The sequence below is a fragment of the Diadema setosum genome, chromosome 7 (assembly GCF_964275005.1).
Source record: "Diadema setosum chromosome 7, eeDiaSeto1, whole genome shotgun sequence".
NCBI classification, from domain to species: Eukaryota; Metazoa; Echinodermata; class Echinoidea; order Diadematoida; family Diadematidae; genus Diadema; species Diadema setosum.
Window position 1 is genome coordinate 39,391,539 of NC_092691.1, and position 15,713 is coordinate 39,407,251.

The 15,713-nt window shown below is 39.9% G+C and overlaps 1 protein-coding gene across 1 annotated transcript; it reads left to right on the top strand.

Moving 5' to 3' along the window:
• Positions 1 to 1,635: 1,635 nt before the first annotated feature.
• On the top strand, positions 1,636 to 9,885 carry LOC140231235 (G-protein coupled receptor 54-like). The gene is made up of 3 exons (XM_072311380.1): positions 1,636 to 1,977; positions 8,429 to 8,564; positions 9,242 to 9,885. Exons 1-3 carry the CDS (start codon positions 1,636 to 1,638, stop codon positions 9,883 to 9,885), a joined length of 1,122 nt encoding a protein of 373 aa, XP_072167481.1.
• The last annotated feature ends 5,828 nt before the right edge of the window (positions 9,886 to 15,713 follow it).

A 15,713-nucleotide genomic window follows, 5' to 3' on the forward strand; every position in this document is an offset into this window, starting at 1 on the left:
CCCCCACTCCCCCCCCCCCCCCCCCCCCGTGGCGCTAACCGTGCAATGTATACAATTTTGTTTGTCAGTTTATAATGTAATGAATAATTTCAAAACAATAGTTAATCCCGCAACAAAGGAAAAGCGAGAGAAAATGTGAAGTTGTTATGTCTAAATCGTGGTACATGTAATTGCCTCGTTTTGCCGACATGAGCCTCCTCACTGTGAGCATTGTCGTCCATGAGGGCGCTGCTCTACATTTCACACTTTTCACACATGTTGAAATTAAAACACACCCCTAGCTGTGTGATAATGTATCACCCCCATCGCTATCAGGTGGCCCTTATTTAATACTTGGCTAGAGAGGCACACATGCAGTATTACATTTAAATATAACCGTATTGTTTTGCGATGGTTTGTGATCCCATCAAAACTGGGGTTGCTGGGCTTCAACCCAGCATCTCTCATTTAAAAAATCTAGAAGAAAACCTTTCTCAATTTAATTTTGCCCCACCCCGCAAAAAATCTACATTGCTGTCATTATTTTCTAATTTGCCAAATAAATTTACTCATTCTTTCATTTCTTTTTTGTTCCTTTCTCTCTCACTTTCTATCATCACATTCACATAAGAACACATTAACTTATTGTAGTAATAAAAATTATGTATGTAAGGGGGGGGGGGGGGTGTCTTAGGGGAGGGAGGGAAAAGAGTGTTGTACATGTACTTTACACATTCTCATCTCCACTATCAAGAAAGTCTTCTGTAACCATCCACCCTCCATCTCCACCCTTGCCAAAACAATATGGAAAAAGAAATTTAAAAGAATATATTAAAAAGATAAAAATTAAACACTCGAGAAAAAGCAAATCGCTCGAAAATGTGTGTGCATACACACACATACACACACACAAACACACACATCATATATAATATATATATATATATATATATATATATCCATATATATATATATGTATATATATATATATATATATATATATATATATATATCCATATATATATATATATATATATATATATATATATATATATATATATATATATATGTATATTTGATGAATGTCAAGTGCAAAATTTCTTGAAACCTCTCCCAGCCACTGTGATGACGATGGTAATGATTATGGTAATGCTAAAGATACCAATGATGGAAGACCCACATCAAACTGTGCCTTATTATGGTGACAAATCGAGATTCGTTAAGACATATAATTATGCAAGCTGCCTTCAAGTAGCATCACTGATGTTATCTAAGATAAGGTGTCTGTGACAGATTAATTTCATGATGGTGTTTACTCGGCGCTGAACCATCTGTTGCCATCATTTCCATACACTCGTGCAGGTATTGGCGCACTGCAGTAGCTTTCAACTAATCTTATTAACCCCCCCCCCCCCCTTCTCTTTGAGTGAACAAAATTAGGGTTTGATTGTGAAGAAGAAATTGGGTAACGCCACAAACAAATCAGCATGGTCTCTAAGCTTTGATTTCGTCAGACTTGTAGAGTCGCACCCTTCTGAAACGCATGAGTAATTGTTCGTCCACATACTTTCCAGTGGCAGAGAAACAATTTCATTGCTTATTGCTCTACCATACTCAATTTCATTGAGTATTGCTCTACCACTCGTATATAGCATTATGTCCAGTGGCAATATCTTGGGTGCCACTGTCAAGGTGTCATCCTTGACCGACACTCCCTGCCCAAGATCAGCCGGTCTGCAGCCTAACTCGACCACCGACTTCGCCGAGCTCTATGACCTCTACTTATTCCTTCCCATCGCCGTCATCGGCATCACGTGCAATCTTCTCGTCATCGGGTTCGTCGCTTCTTTCCCGTCCCTCCGCACGACGATCAACCAGCTGAAGGCCAACCTTGCAGTTTCGGACATCATCTACCTGACCATCAACGCGATGCTGAATGCACTAATGATAAGAGAACTGAGTTGGATACAGTGTCAGGTCGTCAGTTATTTGCAGTATGTGAGTACATTTTGCATCGGGTTTTGAGCGCAGTCGTACGAAATCCATCAATGTAAGTCTCAGAGTATCACTCCAATTAGGACCTACAGTTTGCTTTCCTTGTGGTACCACTGCTTTCACTTGCCCCTCCTATGATATTCATCATCTTTTGTCCTCGTAATTCCTCTTCCTCTTTTTCTCCCTCCTCTTCCTCTTATTTCTCATTCCGACAGTCTCCTCCCTCTCCATTTTGAATACCAGCGTTCTTGCCACCATCCTTAAATCTCTTCCAACTTCTCTTTCTACTCAATAATCACCCCACCCTTCTGCTTTCCTCATCGCCTTCAGCATTTTCCTATTCTTCTATTGAAACATTAACGTTATCATTGTTACCGTTTCCTCATCCTCAATACATCACCATCACTAATGTACTATCACCACCACCACCACCACCACCACCACCACCATCATCATCATCATCATCATCATCATCATCATCATCATCATCATTATCATCATCATCTTCTTCTTCCTCCTCATCATCATCATCTTCATTTTCATTATCATCATCATCATTTATTCATCATCACCATCCTGACCATCATCATCATCATCATTTTCATCATTATCACCAACAGCAACAACAGTGGTCACCATTATCGTCATCAGCTCATCTTAATAATGTAACTTTCCCTCGTAGGCCTAAAATAATTCAGTTCTACAAGATGATGATTTTACACAATGTTTAGGACATGTTGCATTTATTTAGATGTACGTCTTTGTCTTCCTGAATTATTTCCTCTTTACTAAATTGGTGCACGTTCGCATTAGGCCTAGAAGTGATCAACTACACAGTCTTCAAACAATTTTCTCTTTCCCTGTCCACTTCTCATGCAATTTCTGCTGACAAACCTTCCTTTATCTCCTTCGCACAATTATAATGTCCTAGTTATAGAAAAGATGCACGATCAGTATACAATAGAAAGACGAAAAAGAGAGATATGATAAAAGAGAGGGGGAGGGAGCAGGGACCTCCCGTGCTACACATTCACACGTGAATGAAGCTCTTATCTCAGCGTCAACCCCTAAGTGTTACATCATAAAATATTTCCCAGGGGACGGGATTAGAGTGAAATAGATATTGTATTACTTTTGTGAATTTTCGTTAATCGCATATTAATCATTAACTGTGCCGAGTATTAGCCTTGGAGTACTCAAACAGTGACCTTGTTTTTCTCAAAGTCACATCCTGTGTAACACGGACAATGTCTCTGTCTTAACAAACAAGAAAGACGCAAGTACTTGATTTCGATGTGTGTATACTGCATAAATTTGAAAATAAAAGGAAACCTTGAAGATATTGGTAACTCAAGATGGACCTAGCCTCATAACCTAGCATCAGCTTATCCCAAGATATATATAATAATATAATATATATAATATATAATATATAATATCAATTTATAAAGCGCAAAACCTATAGACATATATTCTTCTGCGCTGCAAAAGCTTCTGATGTGCTTGATAATAACGAACAGTTAAAAGAAGAGATGTGTTTTGAGTCGTGATTTAAAGACTGCTACTGTTGGGGATTTTCGGACTTCTAGTGGTAGATCATTCCAGAGTTTGGGAGCTGCACAGGCAAATGCTCTGTCTCCCAATGTTACTTTTGTTTTACATGTTGGAATCTGTAAAAGAAGAGTGTCCTTAGAACTGCGCAAATTATGAGTATGTCGATGAGATTTAAACACTAATAATTCGGATATGTAACTGGGGGCTTGACCGATAAGTGACTTATACACAATCAACAAAATCTTAAACAATATTCGTTTACGAATCGGAAGCCAGTGTAAATCTTTCAGAAGAGGAGTAATCCTTGAAAACCTAGGTTTGTTACAAATAAGCCTTGCACAGGAGTTTTGGACTCGCTGCAGGCGCCCAACTTGAGAATCAGGGAGTCCATATAATAACCCATTACAATAATCCAATTTACTAACAATACATGCTTGGACAATCATTTTCATACTGTTCTCATCAAAATATTTCCTGATACGTCTAAGGTTATATATCATATGGTATGATGATTTACACACATTTGTGATGTGTGCTTCCATGTTCAGATGCGTGTCAAAACACACTCCAAGATTCCTAACAGTGGAAGATGACTTTATGACAGAACTTCCAACCGATATCCCATCAAAAGAAAGTTTAGATATTTGCTTGGATGTGCCAATCAATAACAGTTCAGTCTTACTGTCATTTAGCATGAGTTTGTTTAGCAGCATCCATTCACGTACATAATTGACACATATTTCCATTTTAGTGACGCTTTGCTGCTGAGCAAGTGCGTCAGGTGTGAACGACAAATACATCTGTGTGTCATCTGCGTAGCAGTGACAGGATACACCAGGAAACTTATCATACACATTTTTGATCAGATTGCTTGTGTACAAAGTAAAGAACAGAGGGCCCAGCCGAGACCCCTGTGGGACTCCAGAGGGCACTGGGAAAAAATCAGAAACAGTACCATCAATATCGATCTGTTGATATCTATCTACTAAGTATGACTTAATCCATTTCAGAGCAACACCATCAATGCCAAAGCAAGTATTCAGTGATTCCACTAAGCGAGAATGATCTATGGTGTCGAAAGCACTGCTCAGATCTAGTAAAAGCAATATGGTCACTTTCTGATTGTCCATAGCCATCAATATGTCACTCTTAATTCTTAACAATGTTGTTTCAGTACTGTGGTATTGTCTGTAAGCCGACTGGTTAAAAGGCAGAAGTGAATTAACATTAAGGTGATCAACAATTTGCTGATGGGCAGCACCTTCAACCAACTTTGATACATACTTCAGGTTACTCACAGGCCGCAGATTACAAAACTCCATATCTAGACCAGCCTTCTTCAAAATGGGTTTAACTAAAGCATGTTTCCACTGTGAGGGGAATTGACCAGTTGCTAAGGAGAGATTAATTAAGGACGTTACCACAGGAATCAGTGCGGCATCACATTGTAAGAGAATCTTTGTGGGCATTGGGTCTAATGCACACGACTTTTTACTGAGCTTAGATATGAGTTTCTCAACATCATGCTCTGAGAGTGGCTTAAAGCTTGTAAACATTGGTGCACTGTGTGAGGTCTCTTGAACAGAATCTGTGAATGATTTGCTCAGCACATTCAGTCTTGACTCAATGTCGACATGAATTTTCATTACTTTGTCATGAAAAAACTTGCCTAAGTCATTCACAAAGGCGTGTTTGTCAGTGTGCTGTGGTATTACAGGTTGCTTATTAGCTACATTCAACAAAGACTTCACCATGTGAAACAAACGATTTTGGTCGTCTTTGTTTTCCATGACTAAATCATTGTGATACTTTCGGCGGGCTTTATTTAATAAATACAGCATGGAATTACGTTCTGACTTGTAACTATTCCAATCTCTGTCTTTCCTAGTTTTCAACCAACACTTTTCAGCCTTCCTTTTCTTCCGTTTTGCAGCCCTGACAGTATCAGTGAACCAAGGTACTTGGGGACGCAAAACAACTTTCTTTGTTACCACAGGTGCATGCTTATCAATGATGTCACTCAGTGTAGCATCATACAATACAGCCAGTTCATTGACATCACTCGGTATGCGCTTACACAGTTGACTTTCAACAACATCTGTTTGTAGAGTTTCAATAACAATTGCAGACAACCTGCGAAATGACAATACTTTGAAAGGCAATGGAGGTTTGTATGACTTAAGACGGCACATAACAGGAATATGATCACACAACAGAGAACCATGTGGCCAGGGTTGGCCGATGACAATATCATCTGACTGCCGACAAATCAACAAGTCAAGGGTGTGACCACGTTTGTGTGTACTAAAATCAACCAATTGCCTGCAGCAAAGAGACTCGAGGAGATTCAAAAAAGACCTTGACTCAGCATTGATAATATCTACATGAATATTGAAATCTCCTGTAATCAGCAGGGGGACGTTAGACAGCAAATGACAGTGAATATAATCATTAAATTCAGGTATAAATGATGAAACTGACACGGGATGTGATTCTGAATACGGCGGTCTGTAAATATTGATCAATTTCATATGAAACGTGTGATATGAAATATAATACTCAGCGAACTCGAATGAGTCCTTCTCACCAGCAGCTACCATATGAACATCAATTGTCTCTCTGAAGACAAGGCCAGTTCCACCGCCACGGCGGCCACTCCTCGGTCGATGAACAAAACGATATCCGGGAGGGACAAGTTCACTAGAGATTGCTGAATGCGTGTCTTTTAACCAGGTTTCCGTCATGGCAATCAAGTCGACATTACTGTCGCAGATGAAATCTTGAACAAGAGCGGTCTTATTACACACTGACTGGGCGTTCATGGAACACAACTGGAGATTCAAGGATGATACTGGCTTGTTGTTACGTGACACAGTATTCTTCTTGCGGCCTCCTCGAGTTCCTCTCCGTGTTCTCTTCCGTTGAATGACACAAGACTTGATGATGTCGCAAACATCTCGCGGGAGTTGCAGTTTGGTATGTCTCCATCGCAGAAGTTCACCTGGGGTGTATTTGATTTGGTGTTGGGCATGGTGAGATGTACCACGGCAACCTGACGCAGGCGATATCTCTCCATTTTGGGTGTTGGGTCCTGGGTTTGGATGGACATCACCGTCATGGAGAATGTCTAGTTGAAAGGAGGCAGTGCAGTTTGGACTGTATAAAATTCTCCTCTTTAGAAAGTGCCTTCTGGTGAATGATCCATGATGAAAAGGATGTAGGGCAGACTGGCTACTGCAATGCACTGGATCACTCAGAAAAGCACAGAGACAAAGAGCAACAAATACTCTGAGATGAATAGGCTGCATTGTGCCTGACTTGTAATCCAGATGTTCACGTTCATCCAAGCAGGAACAGCATAGCAGAATGTGCTACTTACACAGTGATGCAAAGGAAGCACAGGGCACACTGAGTACAGCAAAATCCAAAACCAAATCCATCCAGAAATGAATATATCAAAATACAGCGTAAAACCTGAGCTTCACTGATAGAAACTTGTCTAGCAGTTTCTGAGCACTATTACACAGGTGGTGGTAATAGTATTATCAAGTGAAATGTCAAAATAACAAGCAAGCAGAAGCTTTTTTTTGGAGAGCAAGCAGAAGCATGTGCAGCATGCATGTGCGCTCAACCTTATACATGTAAATATACCTGTAAAATGAAGTGCACCAGCCATTTTTTGATAGAGTGTTACAAAAATAATGATTACATGTGAGGCAGACATGTTAACAGAGCTGACGAGTTGCCTGCGTTAACATGATTACTTTGAGAAAAGTATGACGGTTATTGCTATACAGGTGAGAACCATGGACAAGACACCTTTAACATAATTTATCAAAATTCCGAACTTTTTAATGTTCATATCATAGGGGCCGCGGAATCAGGGGCTGCAGTCATCCCCCCCCCCCCCTTACACACACACACACACACACACGCACGCACACCACAAACAAACAAACACATGCTTCTGGAGGTAACAAATAAAAAGAGAGGGGAAAACGAAAGAAATATAAAAGATAACGTAAGACTTCCTGAGGTTTGCTATAGGGATTTTTTTTCTTCATATCGGAGCACTAACCACCTTCAAGCCTCCGAAAATAGTATTTAAAAAAAAAGTCGTCCCTCTTGCAGCTTGATAGTGTTGTCATTGTTTATATACTGAAATAGGGAATCGCTGGTAACTTCATTATCCCCGAGTTTCATATTTTGAGAAGAAGATGGAAAATATGACTAATTGTTGATTTTTACAAATAAATCAAGTTTTTTCGTTGATATCATACGTTTTCCTATACTTAAATCAATCAGAGCTGTTTGTCCAAGAACAAAATATATTGATATCTAGATGAATATCTTGGAAGCAGCGTAACGCCTCACCCATGAAACCCAGATCGCCGCGAGAAGTATAGTATAGATTTCCATAATGATGGTTGTAAACGGATGCATAAATATGAAAATGAGTGAATAATGTAAACTATAGGAGAGCAAAAGTTGACAAACTGATAGTGCCCCCATTATGGCCACATAAATGTCAGTACAACGATGATGATCACTGATGATAATCTTGATAGTAGTGGCAACAATAACAATGGTGAAATAACTAAAACCCTGTTTCCCCATAATGTTTTCTCCTATAATATTTTCGTCATTATTCTTTTGTTGTTGTTGTTATACCCCCGCCACACGTAGTTTTTCCTGTCAAGATCAGCATCACCACCATCACCATCAGTTTCGTTATCCTCCTAATCACTTCATCGTTATCTATATACTGCAGTATTATTGCTTAAATCATCTCGAGCATCACAATGCCAATACCGATTTCCATTTTCTCCTAATGCAATCATGTTTACTGCAATCATTACAAAGAACTTTTGGCGCTTTCTTTTTTTTCTTTCACATTCAGATTGCTCAACAAGCTACCTGCTGTCTGCTTCTGGTTATGACGTTGCTCCGGTATGATGTCACAATCAACCCCTTGACGTCAATCAAAAGGTGGACGAAAGGACGGCGAACGATTATCATAGTCTGTGCTTGGATCGGTGAGCAATTGATGGGTTTCATTACAGGCAAATAAAACCGTATCCGGGCAATTACCCCCAGAGGGCAATTACCCCCGGCTAAATACTGGTTAGTGGCAAGGTTAGAGTTAAGATTAGGGTTAGGGTTGGGTTTAGTGTTAGGAGTTTGGGTTATGGTTAGGATTAGTTTCAGGATTAGGATTAGGACTAGGGACAGGGGAAGGGTCCGGGGTAATTGCCCAGGGGGTAATTGCCCTAGACCCAAATAAAACACAAATCTGCATCGGCTTTCGAGCCTAATTGATTTAAGTCGTATTATACCAGGTAACGATTTGAGGGCGGTACAGTCATACGTTGAACGCGCTCGCTAGTCTGAATGATACGACAACAGACCTCCACCAGTCACAGCCCCCGACGAAAAGATGTAATCGATATTAACATTCTGTCGATTTGAGCAGTTTTTACATCTTCTGGTTCATTAATTTCTGCTAAACCAAAATGCAAAAAACAAAAACAAAACAACCAAAAAAAAAACAAAAAAAAAAACCACCAACAACACCAACAACAACCAAACAAACGAAGCTCTTGATGACACATTTTTGCCTTTTGGAAACCACACAGACCGCTTTTATCTTTCGCGTCATCTCAATCGACTGATGAAGTCGCGTCTTCTATCCTGTCTTGTCTTCTCTTTTCAGCATCTTTCGTTCTCATGGTGCCAAGTGTCATCTTCTCCGAATGTGACGACATCGTTACGATAGGTCACATCGCAACATACTCCTACGTCACAACGGTTATCTTCGTCATTCCCATGATAATCCATTCATTCTGCTACGCGAGGATCCTACTGGACTTCACGAGAAGCAACACCGAGAGGAAAAGAAGCGAGGGTAGTATTCGATCTCTTCGATGGGTGCGGCATCGAGAGAAGAAGACTTTGACGCGGCAGGTCGTCGTCATCGTCATTGTTTTCTTCATCTGTCGAGCTCCACTCGAAGCCTTCCTGCTATGGAACGTTGTCACAAAGTACAATACGGGGGAAGACACAGACGGACGGACGGCCATCATTGTCCATCTCACCTGCAAGACGTTGGCATACATCACGGGCATCGTCAACCCCTTCATCTATGCGTTCTGCAGCCCGAGTTTCAAGTCTGTCTTCAGGGGCATGATGCCAAAGCAGTGGCGGAGAGACAGCTCGACGACCCACATCTTGTCTCGATGGAGTCATCCCAGTCAGCGAGGCTCCTACGTGGTCGACTGGAGTCATGGGAGTGGTCGGTCACGGCCAAGCAGTCCTGATCTCAGTCTGAGATTTTCGCGCGCCCCTGACACTGTTTGAGGACAGTGTACGTGTATACGGCAGCTACGTTTTGAACGAGACATTAAAATCAAGAAAATCATATAAAAGAAGGTGTCAAAGCAGAGGAAATTGTCTCCTAAAACAGTTTTTTAAGGGGGTGTACAGTTCTGGTTGAGGTGAGGATTTAGCTTTTAACGTTTTGCGAGATATTCAGAAACCACTCTATGAGATGTTAAAGAGCATACAATTCTAAGGGGCATCAAAAGTTTATTTGATGAAAATCGGTTTTGAAATGGCTGAGATATCGAAAACAAGGTGAAACAAAGAGATCCTAATAAAAGGCGTGGCCTGTCGCCTTTTATTATTATCACTTTTTTTTTTGGGATATCTCAGCCATTTGAAAACCAATCTTCATCAAATAAACGTTGAATCCTTCTTAAAACTACATGCTCTTTCATATTTCATAAGAGGTTTCTCATTATCTCACTTAGGAATGTTCAAAACATGAATCCCCACCTCAACCAGTACTGTACAGTCCCTTTAATGTGACTTATCAAAAGATATTCGCGCCAATGAGAAATCGCGAATTAAAACTGACTGATTTGCTTCAACGATATTCGCTCCGGGAAAGCCGTCTTTTTCGAGCCCTGAAATATGACGTCACGAAATGAAGAAAAGCCTTTACGAGTGCAGCGGGACATCGAGGCCGCCATTCATAAAGCACGTATTTCTTAGTGAGCGGATACATTATCTGGCCTGTCTTTAGTCGCCTCTGCTTTCTCGGCTGAGACATTAAAACGTCCAATTTTTACCTTATATTGTACGGACAGACTTTGAGTTTGACATCAAGAGTGAATTGAGTGATGACAGAGACAATGACACTGATAGTAACAGTGGCAAAGTCGGAGTGGTAGAAGAATTTTGAGCGAGGGAGAGGCGACGGATATGGAAGGCCGCTGCGGACACAACTCGTTTGGGGCATGCATGGAAACGGGCACAGTGCCTCTCCAGACGTATGCCCCAAACGAACCACGTCCGCAACGGCCCTCCATAGACGGAGCTCACTGTGTGGATGGAGTGGTAGCACAGCGCACATTTCGTGACGTCATAATTTTGGTCACCAAAATTTCGCCGTCAGATAGGGTTCTGGTGGTCTAAAAAGGGTCTCAAAACACCATCTCTCCATCGTTCTGGAGACGTTTTTACCTTCTGAAAGTTAATTATTCATATTCCTAGAGACTTAAGCTTTCCAGAAATGTATAAATCACCTTGTTTATGCATATCGTCTTTTTTTTTCTCGTTCATCATGCTTTAAACATTCTTCACTGGAAATTCAAGATTTGAAATGCCGGAGTATCATGATATTGTCATTATTTTTTTTTTCCTTAATTCTTTATCAAAATTTGTAAATATCGAAAGATCTAGGATATTCACAAAAAGGAGGAAGAAACTGTGCTTTTTTTATCTTTAAAAAGTTATTCTCTGTCTTTTTTGGTCATTTTTTTTTCTTTTTCTCCCCTCTAATATCTTTCTCTCCGTGTCATAATTTCCACTCTGAAACATTGTCTTGCATCGTATCTACATCCTATCTAAATAAATTATCAACAACGTATTACACGCAGCTGCAAACATGTAAATGCCTACATTTTTGTAAATGATTAATAAATCCTATCGGGTGCTACATAACTAATGCCGCGGTAGTAGACTCCACTTTTGGATGTACACTGTATCAGACGAGTAAATGGCACAATAGGCACCGATAGGAGAGCAAACCTGGTCTTAGATGCTTTCACGGACGTGTCTTTCTCTGTTGCCATCTCTGACTGATGTTGCTTTCGATACCCGGATATAAACTGTCGATATCGTCGGGTATACATAATATGCGTGTCAATAAAGCCATGCATGGGGTGTGACTTGCCACGTTGAGCGCGAAACATGCACGCCCCTCACTAATTTGGACGTGTTTGATGCTGTTTTCTCGTAAGTTTTGTGTATGATATGTTGCTTCCATGCAAATCGGTCAAATTCCGGTCAAATTCTGGGCGGCATTTCATGACGCATTTTGTCCGACAAAGTTGCTCTTAGCCAATCAGATGCAAGGATTTCTGTAGCTTGTAACAGTTTGTCAGAAAAAATATCCGACCAAAACGCTTCATGAAATCCCCCCCCCCCGAATCATTATCACCCTTACGTGACATCAATGCTCGCAATACAATGTCACGTGTAACGATTTTGATCCTCGCTGCTTTATGACCAATCACCAATCAATATCTATTTTGACCATTTATATACGAGTTTGTTCATGCCTAATTTATGAAGATGAAGCAGTATGCACTGTAATGCACTTAGATGCACCAGTGTAAATCATGCCTTTCTGTGTAGGCACGGTATATCTGTTTATGTCATTTTCGTCCTTGTGTAGTCATTCAAAAAATCACATAATTATATCAAACTGTACAGTCAACATACCAGTACAACTAGGTCTTGACAAGATGTACATGTACTCATATTTTCATAATAAATGATGCGTTCTAAACTACATCAACGGTTCATCGTTCCCACTCATTTCAGAATAATTTATCCCACGCTGTAATAAACAACCTGGCCCAAAACATCTTTACAAGCTTGCATCCTGAAAGGCATACAATTTGTACCAAGCAATCACACTCACATGTACACGACGTGGGCTGCGTTTATCAACTTTCCCCTGTTTAAACGGCTTTCGATAGCCCTTTCGATAGCCCTTTCGAAAGCCCTTTCCGTAGCCCTTTCGAGAGCCCTTTCCAAAGCCCTGACTGCCTGTACTATTAATGTGCCGCTTGTTTTCTAAGAAGGGACGGCGAAAAGCAATTACATGTACCATAATAAAGACATATCTTCCTTTGAGAGTGACGAGTCATGATGCAATGCCACATGAATCAATTGTCTTCCTATCTGTGAGGCAGCTCCAGTTTAGCACATACTTCAAATATTTCTGAGTGGCGGCATGCGACTTTGGCTGCGTTTATCAACTCTCCCCTGTTTAAACGGCTTTCGATAGCCCTTTCCAAAGCCCTTTAGAAACGGCTTTCAAAATAGTTGCGTTTATCAACTCTCTTCGCGAACACGATTTTTTTTAACTGGCCTGTCACTGCACAGCTGCATTGCGCAATTCGACCAGAGGAGAAGAGGTCATAAGGCGTGCCTGAAGTACAAGACTACAAAGCCGTTTCAAAACAGCTTTGCGTTTATCAACTTCCAAAAGGCTTTTACAAACAGGTTTCTGAAAACCTGTTTAGGAAACCTGTTTGGATCGCCACAAATTTGGGGCTTTCGAAAAGGCTTTCCTAAAGGGCTTTCAAAAGAGCTTTGCATTTATCAACTCGTTAAAATTCCATGAAAGCTGATTGGATAACCTGTTTCTGCCGAGAAAGGAGAGTTGATAAACGCACCCTTTCGTAAAGGCTTTCCTAAAGGGCTTTCAAAACAGCTTTGCGTTTATCAACTCGTAAAAATTCCTTGAAAGCTGTTTGGATAGCCTGTTTCTGCCGAGGAAAGGAGTTGATAAACGCACCCGTGGTCTCACCAAGTCACACATGCAAAACTTTCTCTATGCTGGTGAAAACTCAGCTCCATAGTAAAAAGAGCGACAGCGTATTAGTTTAACCAGACAACCTCACGGCAATCACACACTTATTTAATCCTTTGGTACATGTACATCCACATCTATCAAAGCAACCCCTCTAAGATAGCAAGCTGTTGGTAGCATTGCAGTTTACAAATGAATGCATGTGTAGGAATATTCATAATGAAGAATTTCTGGAGTTAAAAGAAAAATACATGTAGGTTTATACACTCAAGTACGATATTTCTGAAATTTTAGTATGTTAGTGTTCCTAATGCCGTTGTCAAACTTCATCTAAAAGAGTCACATGTTTTGTTTCATGGCTGTTTTTGTTTTGTTTGTTTGTTGTTTGTGTGCGTGTGTGTGTGTGTGTGTGTGTGTGTGTGTGTGTGTGTGTTTTGTTCCTGCACCTATGAAGTTCTTTGCAAAAGTATGTCCAGTTGTTCCCCCATTACAGAGAATACCGAGTAGTGTGTGGCTCCATAATGCAATCTGGCACAAATATAATCCTGCGACGTTCGATAAATGAAAGTCCTGCAAATAATAAAATCAAATTAATAAATTCAAAATATTATTACATAATATGTTTATTTTGCAAATACAGTAAATATGTGGATGTACACACCACACACACATTTACACACCGTTTTCTGGTAATCATCTTTAACATAGCTGTACGATGTACATTACATGATTAATTTCATTATTTTCCTTCTTGTCAAAACAGAATTCTTGGAAACATTAATAGATAAATGCAATAAAACAGAAAACAAATGGAGGGATGGAATGATAAATAAATACATAAATGAATAACATTAAAAAAATCCTTCCACTTGCATGATGGGCCTTGGACCAGTATCTGATATAGGCCTACAATGTATATGTTACACTGGCAAGTGTCTGTCTAGTTTACTAGCCCACAGTAAGTCTGACTGGCTCAGAGTAATTTTTACTTGACCTCAAGAGGCATGCAGGGATAATGGTTGCAGCATACTGTCCTGATATCCATTCTGTACAAAGTGTACTTTTCTCTTTCTTTCAATCATGGTATGATAGCAAAATACAAAACCACCTGTTGATGGCAAGGAAATGAAATGAAAGTTCTCATCTAGTTGCATTTATAATGATTTAGAATTGAGGGCACTGCCTAACTAGTAACTATTAGTCACTGCAACAGGCAAAATTCTGTAGGCAAATGAAGGAGTAAGCTGACTGCACACAGGACATGTCAAATAACTTCAAAAGAAAATACATTGCAAATGCATGACTGCAATTTGAGAGCTAAAAAAAGTCTTATTGCAACTCATGATTCACACCTTGCAGTTGATGGTTACTAAGTAGAGCATTTTTTTCTATGTTCCTACTTCTTGATACTGACAGTGCAGAACTCACACAAATATATTAGTGGGAACACAATGACATGAATCATCCTATTAGGCCAACACTTTCAGATATCCCCGCTTGACAACTAAGCATTTTTAGTTAACATACAAGATTGTAGTAGAAATTTCTAACAGGTCTGCCTTGCATGATAGGCTTATATATACAAGTAACACTAATACATTTAGTACAATATGCACAGAATGTAGTACCCGGTATCTGTACATCACTGACAACACAGTGCTATTGTGCAGAACAAAGCAGATACGTACAATGGTTTATATCCTACTGTCTGTACGTCATGTTTTCGAGTTGTGAATACACTACATTCATGACACCGAGGAGATGGGTGCAGTCACTCCGGGGTTGAATGTATGAGGTTGTGAATGTAAATTAGGGCCTTTTATTTTTGCTGACTCTGCCAATTACAGGTATTTGATATACATCTACATTAGTGTATGTGTCGTTGACCTATGCATGCAAAATTGACTGCACAGCTGCGTCTTTAGTAACAAGATAAACAGTCTAACTTTATGCAGGGAGGTTGTCTGGCAAGTGCAACATGACAAACATTAAGCATTATTATTGGAATGCCTTTATTTGTCTGTCTTTGTGACAATTACACACACACACACACACACATTGAAACAATATCAGTTTAAAGGTCTGTATAATATCCCTATTGTAAATGTCATCAAAGTTTGCATGGTTAAAGAAAAATGACTCTCAAAACAGTGTATGAAATCCTAAGGTACTGTACTTCAAAGGTTTGAAAAAAAAAAGAAATGAAAAACTAACCTCATGGCAGTTGTACAGACACTTCCCCTTTGTACCACGAACAATGGTTGCATTTTTTTTTTTTTTTTTTTTTTGGGGGGGGGGG